This window comes from Suncus etruscus, chromosome 4 (genome assembly GCF_024139225.1).
Source record: "Suncus etruscus isolate mSunEtr1 chromosome 4, mSunEtr1.pri.cur, whole genome shotgun sequence".
Lineage (NCBI taxonomy): Eukaryota > Metazoa > Chordata > Mammalia > Eulipotyphla > Soricidae > Suncus > Suncus etruscus.
In genome coordinates, this window is record NC_064851.1 from 86,798,168 (window position 1) to 86,816,521 (window position 18,354).

Genomic DNA, 18,354 nt, shown 5'->3' on the forward strand with positions numbered 1-18,354 from the left:
GAAGATAAATATTAATGACTGAACTTCCTTTGAAACTAGTTCTGTCTGATAAGAGAAAACCTACTTATAATATGGCTCCTTAAAGAATTATATTGGCAAGGCAGAACAAAAAATTACTTTTGACTCTTCAGAACTATGGAATCTATTCTCAAACTGTAAAAATATGAAATCTTTACTCTTGATTTTCATTCCCAGTTGTATTTGAAATATTTAGCTTTTAAATTTTTTTCTTTTCAAATCTTTCAACCCTGGTTGGTAAACAGTTTTTTCCAACAATAAAGATAAAATCCATCTGTTTCTAACCATATTTTAACTGTGCATTCTCTAAATCTTAATTGGTCTTACCTTTACCCCACATTATTCTCATGTTTCCCATGTCCTTTAAGGTATCTTATGTAAGGTGATTAGTTTTTGGTGGGCAGAACCTCAGTCTGTGTTCAGAGCTTACTACTGATCCTCATTTATGAATCATTTCTGCAGTGCTCTAGGTAACATATGGGTTGCTGAAAATTAAATCCAGTTTGATGTGTGCAAGGAAAGCACACATTATTTTTCTGGCCCAGGTTAATTTTCGTTTGTTTTGTCTTGTTTTTGCTAGCACCCACAGTACTCAGGGCTTACTGCTGGCTCTGCCCAGAAGTCACTCCTGGTGGTGCTCAGGGGATATGTAATGTCCATTGAATCTGCACCTGCTGCATGTAAGCAAAGACCCCATGTTCTCTCTTTCCAGGCCATAGAGACATTCTAGACACTGGAAAATGAGGTAATTATTATTGTTATGGCCTAGCAGTATTTTGTTTACCATATTTTTGGTAACTTTCTTTTTATAGAATTACACAAATTTGCAGTCATACTTAAAATTTTTTCCTTTTTTGGAATAAATTAGACAGGAGCAATGAGTGTGATTAGCCTTAATTATGCAGAGACTTTAATTACAAATCATGTAAACTCCAATCATCATGTTCTAACTACCCTCTGAATAGGTAGGGATTATTCTATCTGACAATAAAAAACTTTTTTCATTTATGACATATTTGTGGGTTATTTGGGGGATAGATTCCAAGAAGTGATATTGCTGAATTGTATAGATTTACAAAAATTCTATTGCTGTTTTTTTTTCTGAGAGATCTCCATATTACCTTCCATAAAAGCTGAACCTGGCAACATTTTTACCCTAAAGATTATTCCCAGAACCCCCCCCCCCCCTTAAAAATAATAAACCAGAGGGCCGGAGCAATAGTGCAGTGGTAAGAAGTGCCTTGCATGTGGCCAACCCAGGACAGACCTCAGTTCAGTCCCCAGTGTCCCATATGGTCACCATATGGCCAGTAGTGATTTCTGAGCTTAGAGCCAGGAGTAACTCCTGAGCGTTACAGGCTATGGCTCAAAACCAACCAACCAACCAAACAAACAAAAACGCAATATTGTTAGGCATCATCAAAAAAATCAACACACAAAAATCCATGTCATTCTTGAATGCAAATAAATAACTAGAAAATAAAAATTCTAAAAGACTGAGAAACTGAGCACATGGATGAATTGCCACTTCACCAAGACAGAAGATGGTGAGGGATATAATGCAGAGGAGCAGCCTCTGCATTTGCAAACTGCCCCCAAACACGCACTGAAGCGAGGGAACAAAGGCCACACAAGTGGAAATGTATAGGAGAGTTCTTGTGCCTTCACCCACAGAACTGTTCATTTAAAACTTGCTTCTCATTATGAGAACTTGCTTCTCAGTATAAATGAGGCAATGAAAAGGCTGAGTAGCAAATGGCAACTGAGGTAGAGTGCAGAGCCAGAAGTAAGCCTTGAGAGGTATGGCCCAAACACCAAAAATAAAAAGGAAGGAGAAAAGGAGATGCTAATTTCCAAACTCCTCAGGTGTTCCTTTAAGGTTAAGAAACTTGGATACAATAAAGGCATCAGTAAGAACTTGATGGCTTTATTGTATTGCAGATTCACAGCTTACCAACTTTGACCTACCCCCATTCAAATTAGGGGAACAAAAGTGCACCCTATCAATGAAACCCATAAAAAGCAGGAGGGGGCACCTCTTCACCCACCTGGGCTCTGAGAGTCTATAAACTCTCATGTGCTCAGTTTCTCAGTTCAAATGGAGTGATCCCTATAGGTGGGTCTTTCTCTTTTTGTACATTGGTTTTCTCCGGTCTTATTTATGCACTTTATCTGAATTGTCGAGATTGGTGCCATTTCTCCTGAGTTGTGGGGAGAGGCAAATGTTTCCTCCCTGAAGCCTCAATCACTTGGTAAGTAACAAAAACACCTCTAGTCATCTTGGTGAAGGATACAGTTCATTTGTAACAGGAATCTAATCTAATCACTAATTTCTCTCCTCTAAAAACTTGTCCAGCATTCTGAAAACTCAGATAGTTGAGAGCACATTTTCTGTATATGGAACCTGGGTTTGATTCTCAAATACTGCCAGGTATGGTCCCCCAAACAAACAACAACAAAAATAAAAATACACCCAAAACTCCAAAAAAAAAAAAAAAAAAAGAAAAAATTCTAAAAGACTATCCCTTTTAAAGTAGTGTCCCCAAAACATCAAAAACATAGGAATAAACAAGATAATCAAGAGATGTACAGTGAAAACTAAGTCACTACTAAGTGAAGTAGAAAAATCTAGGAAATGAAAGATATTTTCTGCTCATGGATTCAAAGATTGAACATTGTTAAAATAACCATCCTATTCAAAATGATATGCAGATTCAGTGTAATACACATTAAAATTTCAATGACATTTCTTTTTTTACTTCTTTTTTTTTTGGGGGGGGAAAGAAATAAAGGCAGTCCCTGAGGAGAGTCTACTAAGAGAGAGGAGGGGACACGTGGAAGAGGGGAAAAGGAAAAAATCAGCTGAAAATTTGGAAGTCAAGTTAGACTTTATTCTTTTTTTTTATAATGCAATGTATTGTATATAATAATATATTGTATATACATTGTATTCCATTACTGAATAACAATATATTTTTTTTCTTAACACCACCCATCACCAGTGCAACATTCCCATCACCAATGTCCCAAGTCTCCCTCCTCCCCACCCGACCCCCGCCTGTACTCTAAACAGGTTCTCAATTTCCCTCATACATTCTCATTATTAGAACAGTTCAAAATGTAGTTATTTATTCAACTAAACTCATCACTCTTTGTGATGAGCTTCCTGAGGTGAGCTGGAACTTCCAGCTCTTTTCTCTTTTGTGTCTGAAAGTTATTATTGCAAGAATGTCTTTCATTTTTCTTAAAACCCATAAATGTGTGAGACCATTCTGCTTTTTTCTCTCTCTCTCTGACTTATTTCACTCAGCATAATAGATTCCGTGTACATCCATGTATAGGAAAATTTCATGACTTCATCTCTCCTGACAGCTGCATAATATTCCATTGTGTATATGTACCACAGTTTCTTTAGCCATTCGTCTGTTGAAGGGCATCTTGGTTGTTTCCAGAGTCTTGCTATGGTAAATAGAGCTGCAATGAATATAGGTGTAAGGAAGGGGTTTTTGTATTGTATTTTTGTGTTCCTAGGGTATATTCCTAGGAGTGGTATAGCTGGATCGTATGGGAGCTCGATTTCCAGTTTTTGGAGGAATCTCCATATCTCTTTCCATAAAGGTTGAACTAGATGGCATTCCTACCAGCAGTGGATAAGAGTTCCTTTCTCCCCACATCCCCGCCAACACTGTTTATTCTCATTCTTTGTGATGTGTGCCATTCTCTGTGGTGTGAGGTGGTATCTCATCGTTGTTTTGATTTGCATCTCCCTGATGATTAGTGATGTGGAGCACTTTTTCATGTGTCTTTTGGCCATCTGTATTTCTTCTTTGTCAAAGTGTCTGTTCATTTCTTCTCCCCATTTTCTGATGGGATTAGATGTTTTTTTCTTGTAAAGTTCTGTCAGTGCCTTGTATATTTTGGAGATTAGCCCCTTATCTGATGGATATTGGGTGAATAGTTTCTCCCACTCAGTGGGTGGCTCTTGTATCTTGGGCACTATTTCCTTTGAGGTGCAGAAGCTTCTCAGCTTAATATATTCCCATCTGTTAATTTCTGCTTTCACTTGCTTGGAGAGTGCAGTTTCTTCCTTGAAGATGCCTTTAGCCTCAATGTCCTGGAGTGTTTTACCTACGTATTGTTCTATATATCTTATGGTTTTGGGGCTGATATCGAGGTCTTTAATCCATTTGGATTTTACCTTCGTACATGATGTTAGCTGGGGGTCTAAGTTCAATTTTTTGCAAGTGGCTACCCAGTTGTGCCAACACCACTTGTTGAAGAGGCTTTCTTTGTTCCATTTAGCACTGGAAGTACTCTTCTTTTACTTCTATTAAAGAGAATTTATTTTATTTTTTAATTTTTAATTTTTAATATGAGAACAAAGATGCAAAGAAAGAGGACAAGGTAAGGTTACAGTAGAAAGACAATCACCCATAAACAAAATTCTCAGAAGAAATCCCCTTGTTGACACCTTAATTTTGAACTTTCAGCCAAAGAACATTAAGAAAAATAATACAGAACCCATGCACAATTACTTTGTCCCTCAAGTCCCCAGGTTGTAGTACATTATAACATTTCTTAGCAGTTCACAAAGCAATCTAAAGCCACAAAATTTAATTTTTTTAACAGTTCCATGCACATGCATATTAGTTTAAGTTAACCTCAAAAGTTTAAGTGTTTTTTTTTAAGGACTAGAGTCAAAGGAGCACAGCAAAAACGGTGTTAGAGTGGCAATTGTTTGCATAGGCCCACTAAAATATGGGAGACATGGAAAGGAAAAGCCTTGGCCTAAATACAAGGAGACCCTACCCCTGAAGTTTTCTAGCATAAGACCAATTCTAGGTTGCAGGCATACTAGGTTGTCTAACTCAAGTCTGTAGTGCCAATACACTTTTATTTTTCACACAGTCACTGTTGTTGGTGTCAGGTCACTGTAGTTAAAGATACTGGAATCTGCATATCCTACATTGAAGTCAGAATGATGTGCAACATCCTCTAGTTTCACCTCCCAATTAGAGGGCAATTCAGAAAGCCCTGTCCTGAAAGCAGGTCGTTGTTGTTAAGTCTTCTTGATGTTAAAGGAAAGGTCTTTTGTGTAGGTTGATGTCAGAGCAGTGGTAGGGTCTTTCCTGGTAGAGGATTGCTTTTAGGTGATGTTATAGACAACCTTGGTTGTTTTGTAGATGACTTCCCTGATTCAGGGGTGAATGGAGAATGCCCATTCTTCTGAGTCCTGAGCCAGGTTATTATGCCAATGTTCAGGGTGTAAGGTCCCATTGCATTACAAGATTTGTGTGTTCCTATCTTTAATAGATAAGAACTGGTTTGTATGTATAATATTTTTCTATTTTAATGTGCCTATGCAAAAGAGGAACAATGCCACGTGACATTATTGGTGCATATGGGGCAGCTAGAACAAGTCCAACAAGCTCAAGACTTGGTTCTAACATATACTTTCAACTGAGGGATTCTTCTACCAGAATTCCTTATTGAACAGCTCACAAAGAGAACAGACAAAAAGTGGGAAAAATCATCAAAGTTAAGTAATATGACCTATATTGCAGTTTGTTTTGTATAACTACAAGTTTTTATTCCATTGATTTTTTTTGTAGTAAATCAATAAGATTTCCTAAATGTCAATAAAATGTTACCCAATGTACTCATCCAAATTGGGCTAAATGCTGACTGCTTCAAACACTTGTTATTGGCCAAGAAAACTACAGGAAGTATTTATATTTATATCTGCAAAACATTCATTCCTAACATCCTCAAAATTATATCAGAAGTGTTTTTTGCTTCAACAGATCTGCAAACAGTGAGTAACAGAGGGTAGACTTACATATATGATCATTAAAGTATTTTTCTTCAGCATACAACATTATGCATTTTCTTTCATTTAATAATCTGTGTTTCCTGATCACTTTCAGAAGTCAGTACAAGAATAAGAGAAGAGGGCTGACAGGTAGTAGTTAGGGTAGATGCCTAGCTTTACTTGTCCTAGTTTGGATCCTATGCCTCCAACTTCAGGGTCATTTCTAACTAAGCACTGGTTGGCTGATAATCACTGAAGGTAAACTCAGGCTTCCTGAGCCATACTTGGAGGCAACCCTTCCAAAACAATAGTAAGAAGAGTCACAAGATGCCAATTCCTTAAATAGAATTTTTCTCCTGTAGTCATCAGAAATGCATGCATTAATTTTTTTTAGCGCAACCCCATGTGTGAAGGGACAGAAATAAAGAAAAATTAGCAGGTAACTGATATATCTTTTCAACTACTCAATGCACGAATGTGAGTATGTATATAAGTTAATCTTATATTTTTAGTTCTTGAACCTACTCAAGTTAAAGTACTATTAAAAGGAATGTTATTTTAAAATATTCTAATTCTGATATATTTAAGTTGACTGTATAAAACAATAAATGAAAATTCAATTAGAAAAAAAAAGAAATGCATGCAATATTTGACATATTACTGCAAAGATCCCACATGAATTTACTTCATACTTTATATTTCTTTTTTGCAGTGTTTTAAAATACTAGAACATTATAATTCTTTTGTGAAACTAATCATGACTGAGAAAAATATAATATCAAAAAGAACTCCACAGTGATGTTCACACTCTATGGGTTGATTGACCCTTCTTTTTCTTAGCATTCAGTGTCTGAAATTGGTGCTGGGGTAGTGTGTTTAGCATTGTGGGATAGTAGGTTGCCTGTGACATAACTCATTTTACATTTTCTTTCCATTCAGCTTAGAATATTTTCCATAAATCCATTCTCTAAATTCTCTTTCTTCATACTTCTAAGGCCCAATTCAGGGTTTCCTGAATTATTCATTCATGTATTGCCAAATGCAACTTCTGTTTATTTCTTTTTGTACTTTATCAGAAAATTCCAGTCTATCTCCTGATCTAACTAGTTATATAAGCTTCTACTAATAGTGAGAAAACTGTAGTTAGGTGGGTTTCAATAGTATCTTTTACTAGAAGTTAAGTAAAATTCTAAAATGTCTTCTCTGGCAGTTGAAATAAAATATCTATTAAAACCAATTATTAAATTTTATTAAAATAAAATTTTTGTGTTAGTGGTACAATTATTAAATGGTGTAATTAGGTCATAATACCCAGAAACTGATTTTTTTCCATCTGTTATGGGTTAGAAAAATGAATGCTTACTAAAAAGCATATGAATTTAATACTAGTTATTATTTACTCCAATGTCTGCAAAACTTTATTCTGATTTTTCTCTTTAAAAGAGTGATGGTTATTTTCAAATATTTAAAATTTTAAGTGTTTAATTAAATTCTATGATGTTATAACCAAATATTATTCTAACTTCTAAGATGCTTTTTTAACATTCAAAAGCAAAATTTTCAATCAGACCTAAGTTTTTTGTGAAACTGTGAAATGCTACATTATAATGCATTATCTTTGAACTATATTAATGTCAGTATTATTTCAATTTAGACATCTGTGTTATAGAAGCACACAGTGATGCTATTTTTAAAACAGATATTTTTGTGTTCTTTGCTTCTGTTTTCATTTTTATTTTTTAATTTAAATTAACTACAAATTTCTGAATCAATAAAAGTTCTAAGAAAAATTATAATACTATGAAATACTCTGAAACTATATGAGGGTAACATTTCTAATTGAAAGAAAATTGTAATTTCTGCAGTTTTTACCCCATAAATCATCTGAAACAGTAAGTCAGATCCCAATGCCTAAGTATTGTCTTTTAGAGACAGATTATTTATGAAATAAAGAAGAAAGAAAGAAAGAAAGAAAGAAAGAAAGAAAGAAAGAAAGAAAGAAAGAAAGAAAGAAAGAAAGAAAGAAAGAAAGAGAAAGAAAGAAAGAAAGGAAGAAAGAAAGGAAAAAAGAAAGGAAGAAAAAGAAAGAAGAGAGAGAGAAGAAGGAAGGAAAATGGAAGAAAAGAAGGAAGGAAGAAAGGAAAAAAGGAAAAAGAATGAGGAAGGAAGAAAGAATAGAGAGATATGGAAAGAGGTGTACTCATAAAAAGAAAGAAAGAAGATAATAATATAATGAAAAAAGAAAAAAGCAAAGAAAAATAATGGGAAGAAAATACAAAAGTTCTTGATTTTTTTAAATTGGAAAATGGCAAATAATAAAATGTGAACTAAATATTATGTAATCAAGTTATTAAAATAAAAGACCCTGACCAAATTGTAAAAAAAAAAAATTGTCAACTGTTACCAAGACAATTGGTGTGCATTTTCTGACACTTCTCTGCACCTTAATTTCTTCATATGGTAATATATTCCTTGTAAGATTTTAGAGTAGGTATTTTAGTTTCCTTTACCTATGTTTCCTCTTCCTTAACATAGTAATAATAATACCTCTTTTAAATGAAGTTTCTTTCAGTAATAAATGGCAATGTATGACAGGCACTTTATAGTGAATGAATGTGGTATTTAAACTGATTTTGCTATAATTCTAACACTCAATAAGTTTTAGTTATATATTATACAATTCTAAGATTATAAAAACAATTTTCTTTTTACTTGTAGGTTACTAATTATGGATACTGATACTTATTTACTGAACTTTAAAGGCTTTAATTTTGAACGTACTTTAGTTGATAAGGACTTGCTAGAGAATCTAGAGGATTTTGAAATTAGAGATGATGATGTCTTTATAATTACATATCCTAAATCTGGTAAGTAAAAAAAAGTAGGGCCACATTTTTACCAGTCTTCACTTTAACTTGGTAATAAATGTGAACAAATGTGCATTTCCCCAGGTATTTTATGTATGTATTCCTTGTCTTGTGTGTGTGTTCAGCTTGGTAGGGAAATATTATGCTATATACAAGAAATAATCAGATATGAAAGGGGTCTTGAGCTCTCAATTTGCTTATACTTCCAAAAGATAAAACTTTAATAAAGAAAAATAAGAAAAGAAATAGGAAATCACATAGAAGTGTATAAAGGAAGTTTTCACAAAGGCAGGAAATTGAGAAGCTGAAGGATTAATATGATCACTGTAATGGTAAGACAACCATAATCTTCAGAGAGTAAAAGGAACTAAGAACTCTCAGTTTTACATTTTCAATATAAGATACTAACAAAATTAAATTAATAAGTCTAAGAGCATAAAATGAATTAAAATCTCAAAGTGGGTTCGAGATGTATGGCATTAGCAATGACATATCATTAAAAATTAATGGAGGCTTGTGCTCTCCTCTAAACATATATCTCACTTACTTTTATCTGGATTTCTTTTCTTTCTTATTTCTACTCTGGAGAAGTCTGTGTTCTCTCTTGAAAATATATTTCTTACTTTCACTTCACATATTTCAAAATTAGTTTTAGTAAAATCTTTATCACTACACAAAAAAGTGAATAAGTAAATAAAAATCAGAATCGAAGATTACTTGTTTTTACAGGTACCATCTGGACACAGCAGATATTAAGTTTGATATACTTTGAAGAACATCGTAAACAAACTAGAATGATGGAAACAATTGACCTAGCCCCCTTTTTAGAATACAACATTCGTAATATGGACTTCCTCCGAAGACCAGACCCTCGCCTTTTCTCTTCTCATCTGCCATATTATTTAGTACCAAACGGCCTCAAGAACAAAAAAGCTAAAGTATGTCTAAGAAATAGCTTTTGGCACAAATAACACCTAAAAATGTCTTTTCCATTTGCACACATCCAAATCCTTTAAAATGACTATTAAATGCTTCATAATCAGTACAGGGTATAGGTGATTGCCTTACTTGCAGTTACATGTTATCCACCAAGGATTATATTAAACTAGTGACCTGTTGGGTCACTAATCTCTGGGGTAAGCCTCTGGCTTCCTTGCCATCACTTAAAAGAATCCAAATAAAATAAATGCTAAAATTTAAGTAAATGAATTATTCACATTTTTATTTTGCAATAATAATGTACATAGCAATTTTTTTGTTTTTTTCTTTTCTTTTTTTTTGTTTGTTTGTTTGTTTTTGTTTTTGGTTTTTGGGTCACACCCGGCGATGCTCAGGGGTTACTCCTGGCTGACTGCTCAGAAATAGCTCCTGGCAGGCACGGGGGACCATATGGGACACCGGGATTCGAACCAACCATCTTTGGTCCTGGATCAGCTGCTTGCAAGGCAAACGCCACTGTGCTATCTCTCCGGGCCCGCAAATTTTTTTTCATGTTATCCCATACAATATATTTTTAAATGTTCTCATAGATTTTTATGACATGGTGATAAAATATTTCAAGAATATTGGAAGACAGGATAGTATGTTGTAGTAAAAGAAGTGACAGCAATGTTTTTACATTTGTTTCTCATGATATATTTTATTAAAAACAGACTTCTCAGGTTCCACAGTTTTAACTTATTATATTTTATAGTTGTTTATAGGTGTTATCTAATTGCTTTCATAATCTAACAAGTTATTCTTTATCAAACACCATATAAGTATAGTTGTTTCCTCACATATTCTCCAATGAGTTAGATTATCAATAATATGCATCTTTAATTTTAATATATTTTAATGATGTAATTTTACTTATTTCTAAATTTTAAGTAATGTTCATAGTTTCTAGAAGCATATCAATGATGCAAATACTTTGCCAGTGCATCTTATACCTATAGAGATTGTGTTGATTATTGTTCAAAAATGTCTTTATTGTGTTGTTTTGTTTTGTTTTGTCTTTTTTTTTTTTTTTTTTTTTTTTGCTTTTTGTTTTTAGTCACAACTGGTGATGCTCAGAGTGCTTCTGACTCTGCATTCATAAACAACTCGTGGTGGTATTCAGGGACCATATGGACAAGGACTGAATTCTGATTGGCTACATATAGTACCCTAAGATTAGATTATCTAATTATTTATGATATGAATTATTATTGTTCAGTCACTTTATTCTGCTGTTTTGAAGCCAAGTATATTCATCTTTTCTTTATACTGTTTAATCTGTGTGACTTGCTGAAAACACTTTCCCATCATAATGATCATGCAATTTTCTCCAGGTGTCTTAAATAATTAAATATTTTAATTACATGTTTTGCTAACATTAAAATTACAGTTTATATAGTAATTATATAATAATTTATATAATTATATATAATTATATAAATATATATATAATTATATAGTTTATATAATGCTGCATGTTATTTAAAATATGATTAATTCATATTAGTAGGCAATATCTTATCCATAATTAGGTATTTATTTTTAATATATTTTTAAAATGTACCCTTTTCACATAGTAAATTGCACAGGAGAAATTGTAGAACTGGTAGAGTGCTTGACTGGCATATAGCCAACTGCGGTTCCTGGATATGTTCTCTGACCTCTTCAGGAATAATTACTTAGTACCACTGGAGTACCCACTTCTCCTCCCATTTTTCTACAGTATTCTGGATGATTTTCTAAAATTTAGACCAATTTTTCTGTTTTTGTAGTTGAAAATAGTGGAACAATAGAAGAGCACTACACCAACATTTTTGTAATTTTTGTCCAACTTTTTCTTTGTTTGCTATTGACTTTAAGATAGCATATGTCTGTAAGTTCCTCTACTTTCAAATTTCTCTTAAATTTTACTTTTTATGATTCCATTCCTAATTCCAGAAAAGCCATTTTATGGAATGCCATATTTTGTTATTCTGAAGATAGTCGATATTTACCAATTTTAATCTTTAATGAAATAATGAAATATAAGCAAGCTACTAGTAATTAAAGACTTTCTATTTATAGATTAAATCCTATTTTCTTGTAATACTTATTTTAACACATTGCTAATTTTTTGCATATTAAAGTTTAAAATTTGAGTATTATTAGTTTATAATACTGTATGTTTTAGAAGTATAATTTCATACTCATTGGCTATAGCCTAAAAATACAACCATAAAGCAAATTACATAAATTTCATAAATTACACTTTTTTTGGTTTTTGGGCCACACCTGGTGTTGCTCAGAGGTTACTCCTGGCTGTCTGCTCAGAAATAGCTCCTGGCAGGCACGGGGGACCATATGGGACACAGGGATTCGAACCAACCACCTTTGGTCCTGGATCGGCTGCTTGCAAGGCAAACGCCACTGAGCTATCTCTCTGGGCCCAATTACACTTTTTTTAAAACAAAAATTTTGTAGCAGTCATTCCTGAAACAAGGTTCATATATATTTTTTCTTGTCATTTTCCCTATGTTATTTAAATTTGTCTATTATATTTTAATTTTCAACAATCTGTATTATAAAAATATTGAATTTTTATGTCCCAAATAAGTTATGAGATTAAGCATATTTTAAGTGTGTTGGTAATGATTATTCATCATAAAATAAAATTTTATGACTTTAAGCTAATTTCATGTTACATTTCTGTTATTGGCGTGTTTCATGTAGACAAATCTATTACCAATTATGTATTATCTTGTTTATCCCACTTTTAATTTCTTTTTATCAGCACCCTCTATTTAAATTTAATGTAACAATGTAACAAATGGAATAATTTTTTATTTAATATAATTTTGAGTTGGGAAATATTTCACCAAAATCAGGACAATAATTTTAAAATTAAAGTTTCACATATTTAAATTCTTACTGTTTATAAATAATTTTAAGCATAGATTTATTTTCATTATTTTTCTAGTAATTAATTACTTTTTTTTTCTTTTTTTTGGTTTTTGGGCCACACCCGGCTTGCTCAGGGGTTACTCCTGGCTGTCTGCTCAGAAATAGCTCCTGGCAGGCACGGGGGACCATATGGGACACCGGGATTCGAACCAACCACCTTTGGTCCTGGATCGGCTGCTTGCAAGGCAAACACCACTGTGCTATCTCTCCGGGCTCAGTAATTAATTACTTTTAAAACATTTTATTTAGATTGTTTTTGTGTGGTGCCATACCTATCCATGCTTACTCCTAGCTCTATGCTCAGAGATACTCAGGGGAGCTCTGAAGACTATATAGGGTACAGCAGATGAAACCTATTTGGTCTTGTACCCTCTGTACATATTTTTAATCCCTCAAAAGTATTTTTTAAGTATTTTTCCTTTTAGTTACTACTTCTCAATTTGACTATTAAATAACACTTCATGATCATGAAGAAAAATTTAAAGTCACTACACAAAAAAAAACTAAGTTGCTATGTTAATAAATTCATGTAAAAATTAGAATTTTGCCATAGATTCATGTGAAATGATATGTGAATATTTGCTTCAGTCTTTAAAATAGCACAAAATATTGAGAACAATATAACTTCTTGCTATAAAATTAAATCACATTCATATGATTATTTATGTGTTTGAGAAACTGCAAATAGTTAAATTTAATAATTTATCTGCAGATTATTTACATATACAGAAATCCTAAGGATGTTATGACCTCATTTTTTCATTTTTCAAATTGGGTGGTTGTATTTGAAGCTTCTAAAAATATGGAAAGTTTCATGCAGCAGTTTCTAGATGGAAAAGGTAACTGAATTTAGTTATTAATAGCATTTTAGTCAAATTTGTAAAGTTATTGAAATATTTTGGAAGATGGAAAAAGTAATGATAAATGTTATTACATTATGACCATTAGTAAGTCACCTTCTGAATTTATATTTTAATCAAGACCACTTTGGAGCCAATATTCTAAAGTCATGTGCTCTTGAAGTATTTTGACTGGATCATAAAAGCACTTCCAGTAATCCTGTTATTCTAACTAGTTAGATGCAAAGCTAGATGCATGCGTTTCTGCATAGTTATGTATAGGATAATTTTACTTCTTAAGCTTTCCATTCTATTACAGAGAAGGGCAGAATTATGCACTAGGCTTGTGAAATGTAAGACTGAAGATAATACTTATTTAGATTTTATTCAGGTTCTATTTCACTACTGGCAACCAAAGTTGTTCATTATAGATCTTAAACAGACAAAGGCAAAAATAATGATATTTATTGGGAGGGGCACACCAGGTGATGCTCAGGGATTACTCCTGGCTATGTGCTCAGAAATCACTCCTGATTTGGGGGGACAATATGAGACGCTGGGGAATCGAACAGCCATTCTAGGCTAGCTCGGGTAAGGCAGACACCTTACCACTTGCACCATCGCTCGGGCCCCAATAATGATGAATTTTAATGTGAGAGAAGATAAGGATATGTTTTAACCTAAAGAAAGTATCAAAGTCTGTTTGTTCCTTAGGCTTATTATTATCCAGAGAATGAGCACCTAGAAAAGATAGGTTGTAAGTACCCCAAACTTCAATTTATAGGTTGTCAAGTGGTCAATCTATCTTTAAAAGGACTGTAAGTTGCTGCTAAAAATGTGTAAGATCTTACCTTACCACTCACTAATTTTCTTCACAGTTGTAGGAAGTCTTTGGTTTGATCACATCAAAGGCTGGTATGAACACAGACATAAATTTAATATTCTATTTGTGTCATATGAGGAGATGAAGAAGGTAAGATAAATGTTTAAAATTTCTTCTTTACATAAATACTTTTTCTTTGTTATGGTCATATCATATGTGCATTAATTTTTGTGTATCCTTAATCATTGAACTTCATCAGTATACAGTATATATGCAGTACAGTTATATTTTGTGATTCATTTTTCTGTAACCATTTAGATAAAGAATATTGGCTCACATTTCTAGATCTGTTTAATAAAATTAAATATACTAAAATAAGTGATGGAGAATTTCTGAAGACAGGGGCAAAAACTCAATAAATACAGCTAGCACATATTTATATCTCTCATTATGTTGTACATTATCACAAGCAAAAGATTCTAAAAACTGTTGGTTAAATGAATGGGTCAATGAATAAAAAACATGCTAGCTTTTAAAATTAAATAACTGTAATCTCTAAAAAGGCTTGTTAAAACAAAATTGCTTTTAAGGTAAAAGTAGAAAACCATATCTTTGTTAAACTATAGACTTAGAATAATATGAAGTAGTTTTGGTTTTCCAAAATGCAATAGAGCTGCATGTACTTTTTATAAATCGAATGGGTCTTCAAACTCAAAATTCTTTCAGGATCTCAGAAGTGTTGTGCAAAAGTTTTGCAAGTTTCTTGGAAAAGAACTCAGTGAAGATGACTTGGATACTGTTGTGAAGCAAGCTACATTTAAGAATATGAAAGCTGATTCAAGAGCAAATTATGATGATATAATCACTAATGAAATTGGAAAAAGAAATAATTATGGACAATTCCTGCGCAAAGGTAAATACTCAGTAGTTTAGATAAAATACGTTTGAAGAGTTTTATAGAATCCTAGTCATATGGTTAAATAAGGGATACTTCCTACATACCCCTCCAAGGATAATAACCTGCTCTTAGAGAAAATTAGTTATGTTCTGAAAATGTCCCAAAAATGCATTATAAATCTGAACACTCTTTAGTAAAAATTTGAGAACTGAACCTAATATTAACTTTCAGTTATCAGTTATCTTTACTCTATTCTATAGGAAGTTATGTTTAAAATATAATAAGAAGTTTTAACTAAATATATTTGGATACATGTAACCAGAATTGCTATTAATTTTTATTATATATCTTTTATAATAGTTTAATAGTACTCTAGAGTTATAATTTTAGTTTTATTTTAAAATTTAATTTAAAATTTACATCACAATTTAAAATTATAGTCAAAATGACATAAGGACAGTGAAAAAAATTCCTGTAGTTTGTTGTGACTTTATCTTTGCATACCATAAGCATTAACTAAGCTACATTTTCTTAAAAACAATAAAATATAAATATGCTTTTTTATCAGATTTCATATAAGAGCGGAACATGAGATTTTTTAGTTCCTCACATTTTCTTCATTGAAAGACTTGAGGGGCTGGAGAGATACCATAAAGCAGGCAAGGCATTTGCCTAGATGAACCCAACCTGTGTATGATCCGTGGCATTCCATATGGTCCCCTGAGTATATCTTGAGTGTAGAGCTAAGAGTAAACCTTGATCATTGCAAGGTGTAACCCAGAATATTATAAATACATAATAGGGGCCAGAGCAGTGGTGCGGAGCATTAAGGGGTCTGTCTGCCTTGTTGGGGCTAGCCTACGACGGACCAAAGTTTGATCCCCGGCATCCCATATGGTCCCCCAAGCCAGGAGCGATTTCTGAGAGCATAGACAGGATTAGCCCCTGAGCATATTAGGGTATGGCCCCCAAAATAAAAAAAGCATAAAATAAGGAAAAATGTGATAACTTCTTAATCCAGTCTTATAAATTCTGGTACCAACAAATGCAATAACCAAAACTGCTATGAATTTCATTAACTCAATCTGCTATAAATTCCACTTTCCAGTAAAACTTCACCAATGGCTGATGTGGGAGCAATTTAGAACAAGATGACATTCTTAAATACCTTTTTTCTTGTTCACACAGTTTTAAAATATAAAAGTATTATATATAATTTATAAAAATTTAAGGACTACTTAATAGTATGCATGTATTAAAATTGTGTTATATGCCAGTGTATTATTGTGCCCAGTATGTTTCTTAAAGCTTAATAAAATGAGTTTTAAAATGTTACCAGATATATTTTTTCTCTAAAGTAAAGTAATAATTGTATGATAGAAGTTGGTGAAATTTATGTAATTAAAATTGACATATTCATATGAGGAAAAGTGAATTATTAAACCTAATTGACAATGAATAATTAGTATCCTTTCTTTAAAAAAGAGTAAAGGATGTTGGAGAAACTTTTGCTTTGAAGAATATATTTCTTCCACCAGGTAATATGCATGTATTTATCACATTAGGTACCATCGGTGATTGGAAAAATAATTTTACTGTGCAGCAAAGTGAAAGATTTGACATCATATTCCAAAAGAAGATGAAAGACATACCATTGAAATTCATCTGGGATATAAATGAGGAGTAGAAATAGTAAAAAAAATGAAAAATCTACTGTCACAGAACACATTTTTCATATAATGATTTATTTTGATTCTCATAAATATTAATTATAAAATTTTATTAATAAAAATAAAGTATTAGTACATAGATGTGTTGTATCAATTGATGAAACAGGAAAACTTCAAAAACTAAAATAACTTGGAAAATGTTGAGTATTACTTTATTATACAATAAACAGGAGTAAACTTTCATCAGTTTGGAAGAGTCTTGAGTTTTCTGAAATATGTGTCTCTCGTTTACATGGAATAGTTAGTATAAGTCAAAGACTTGGGTCAATAAAGTGGAAAAAGGAAGGCTCTCCAGCCTTCTCTCTCTCTCTCTCTCTCTCTCTCTCTCTCTCTCTCTCTCTCTCTCTCTCTCTCTTCCTTTTTATTCCTTTTAGACACTGTGGCTTACAATATTATTATGGAAGGGTATCGTGTATATCACTTTATCTCTTTTCAGCAAACAATTCTTATCACAAGTGATCATTTACATCTATCATGGTCATAGTAGACCCTTCTCTTACCTAATTGCTTTCCCTGGATAATTGTCAAAAGCTTCCTACAATGGACTTCTCCCGCTGTATCTTGTCTCTGTTGTCTCTGGTTGTCTTTGTATATTGATACAATATTATTTTTTATATCCCACAAATGAGCATGTTCATATTATATATATCCCTCTAACTCCTTTTGTTCAGCGTAACACTCTCAATATTAGGGGCCGGAGAGATAGCATGGAGGTAAGGCATTTGCCTTGCATGCAGAAGGACGGTGGTTTGAATCCTGGCATCCCATATGGACCTCCAAGCCTGCCAGGAGCGATTTCTGAGTATAGAGCCAGGAGTAAACCCTGAGCACTGCCAGATGTGACCTCAAAACAAACAAACAAACAATCCCCCCAAAAACCACTCTCTATATTCATCCATGTATAACTAAATTACATGACTAGATTTTTCATAAAATTTGTGTAGCATTCTATTGTGTACATATACCATGATTCTTAATCTACTTATTTGCTCTAGGGCACTTGGGTTATTTTCAGATTCTGGCTATTGTGAATAGTCCTGCAATTAACATAGTAATGCAGAGAGGTTTTCTGCATTGTGTTTTTGGGTTCCTATGGTATATTCATAGGAGTGATAAAACTGGATTATATGGAAGTTCAATTCTAATTTTTTGAGGAATATCAATGTTGTTGTTGTTGTTGTTGTTTTAGAAATGCTGGTCTAGTTGACTTTCCCACCAGCAGGAAATGAGAGCTCCTTTGTCTTTGAATTTATGCCAACACTAGATATTCTTTTTGTGTGTGTGCTACTATATGGTATGAAATGATATCTCATTGTTGCTTTGATTTGCCTCTTCTGAAAAATGAATGACATGTGCTGGAGTTCAGTCCTGGATGAACCAGCCAAAAGCAAGGGAGCCTGAAGGATTAAGGAAATAAGATAGACATAAGAGAAAAACTTGGGGTCAATA

General features: G+C 32.9%; 1 protein-coding gene and 1 pseudogene across 1 annotated transcript; one reads left to right on the top strand and one right to left on the bottom strand.

The window, feature by feature from the left end:
* Positions 1 to 881: 881 nt before the first annotated feature.
* Positions 882 to 1,006, bottom strand: LOC126007688 (uncharacterized; annotated as a pseudogene).
* A 4,708-nt stretch (positions 1,007 to 5,714) lies between these two features.
* On the top strand, positions 5,715 to 16,948 carry LOC126006053 (amine sulfotransferase-like). Its single transcript, XM_049771383.1, has 7 exons — positions 5,715 to 5,833; positions 8,549 to 8,697; positions 9,427 to 9,635; positions 13,328 to 13,454; positions 14,333 to 14,427; positions 15,004 to 15,190; positions 16,741 to 16,948. The coding sequence occupies exons 2-7, from the start codon at positions 8,559 to 8,561 to the stop codon at positions 16,860 to 16,862; spliced, it is 879 nt and encodes a 292-aa protein (XP_049627340.1). The 5' UTR covers positions 5,715 to 5,833; positions 8,549 to 8,558; the 3' UTR covers positions 16,863 to 16,948.
* The last annotated feature ends 1,406 nt before the right edge of the window (positions 16,949 to 18,354 follow it).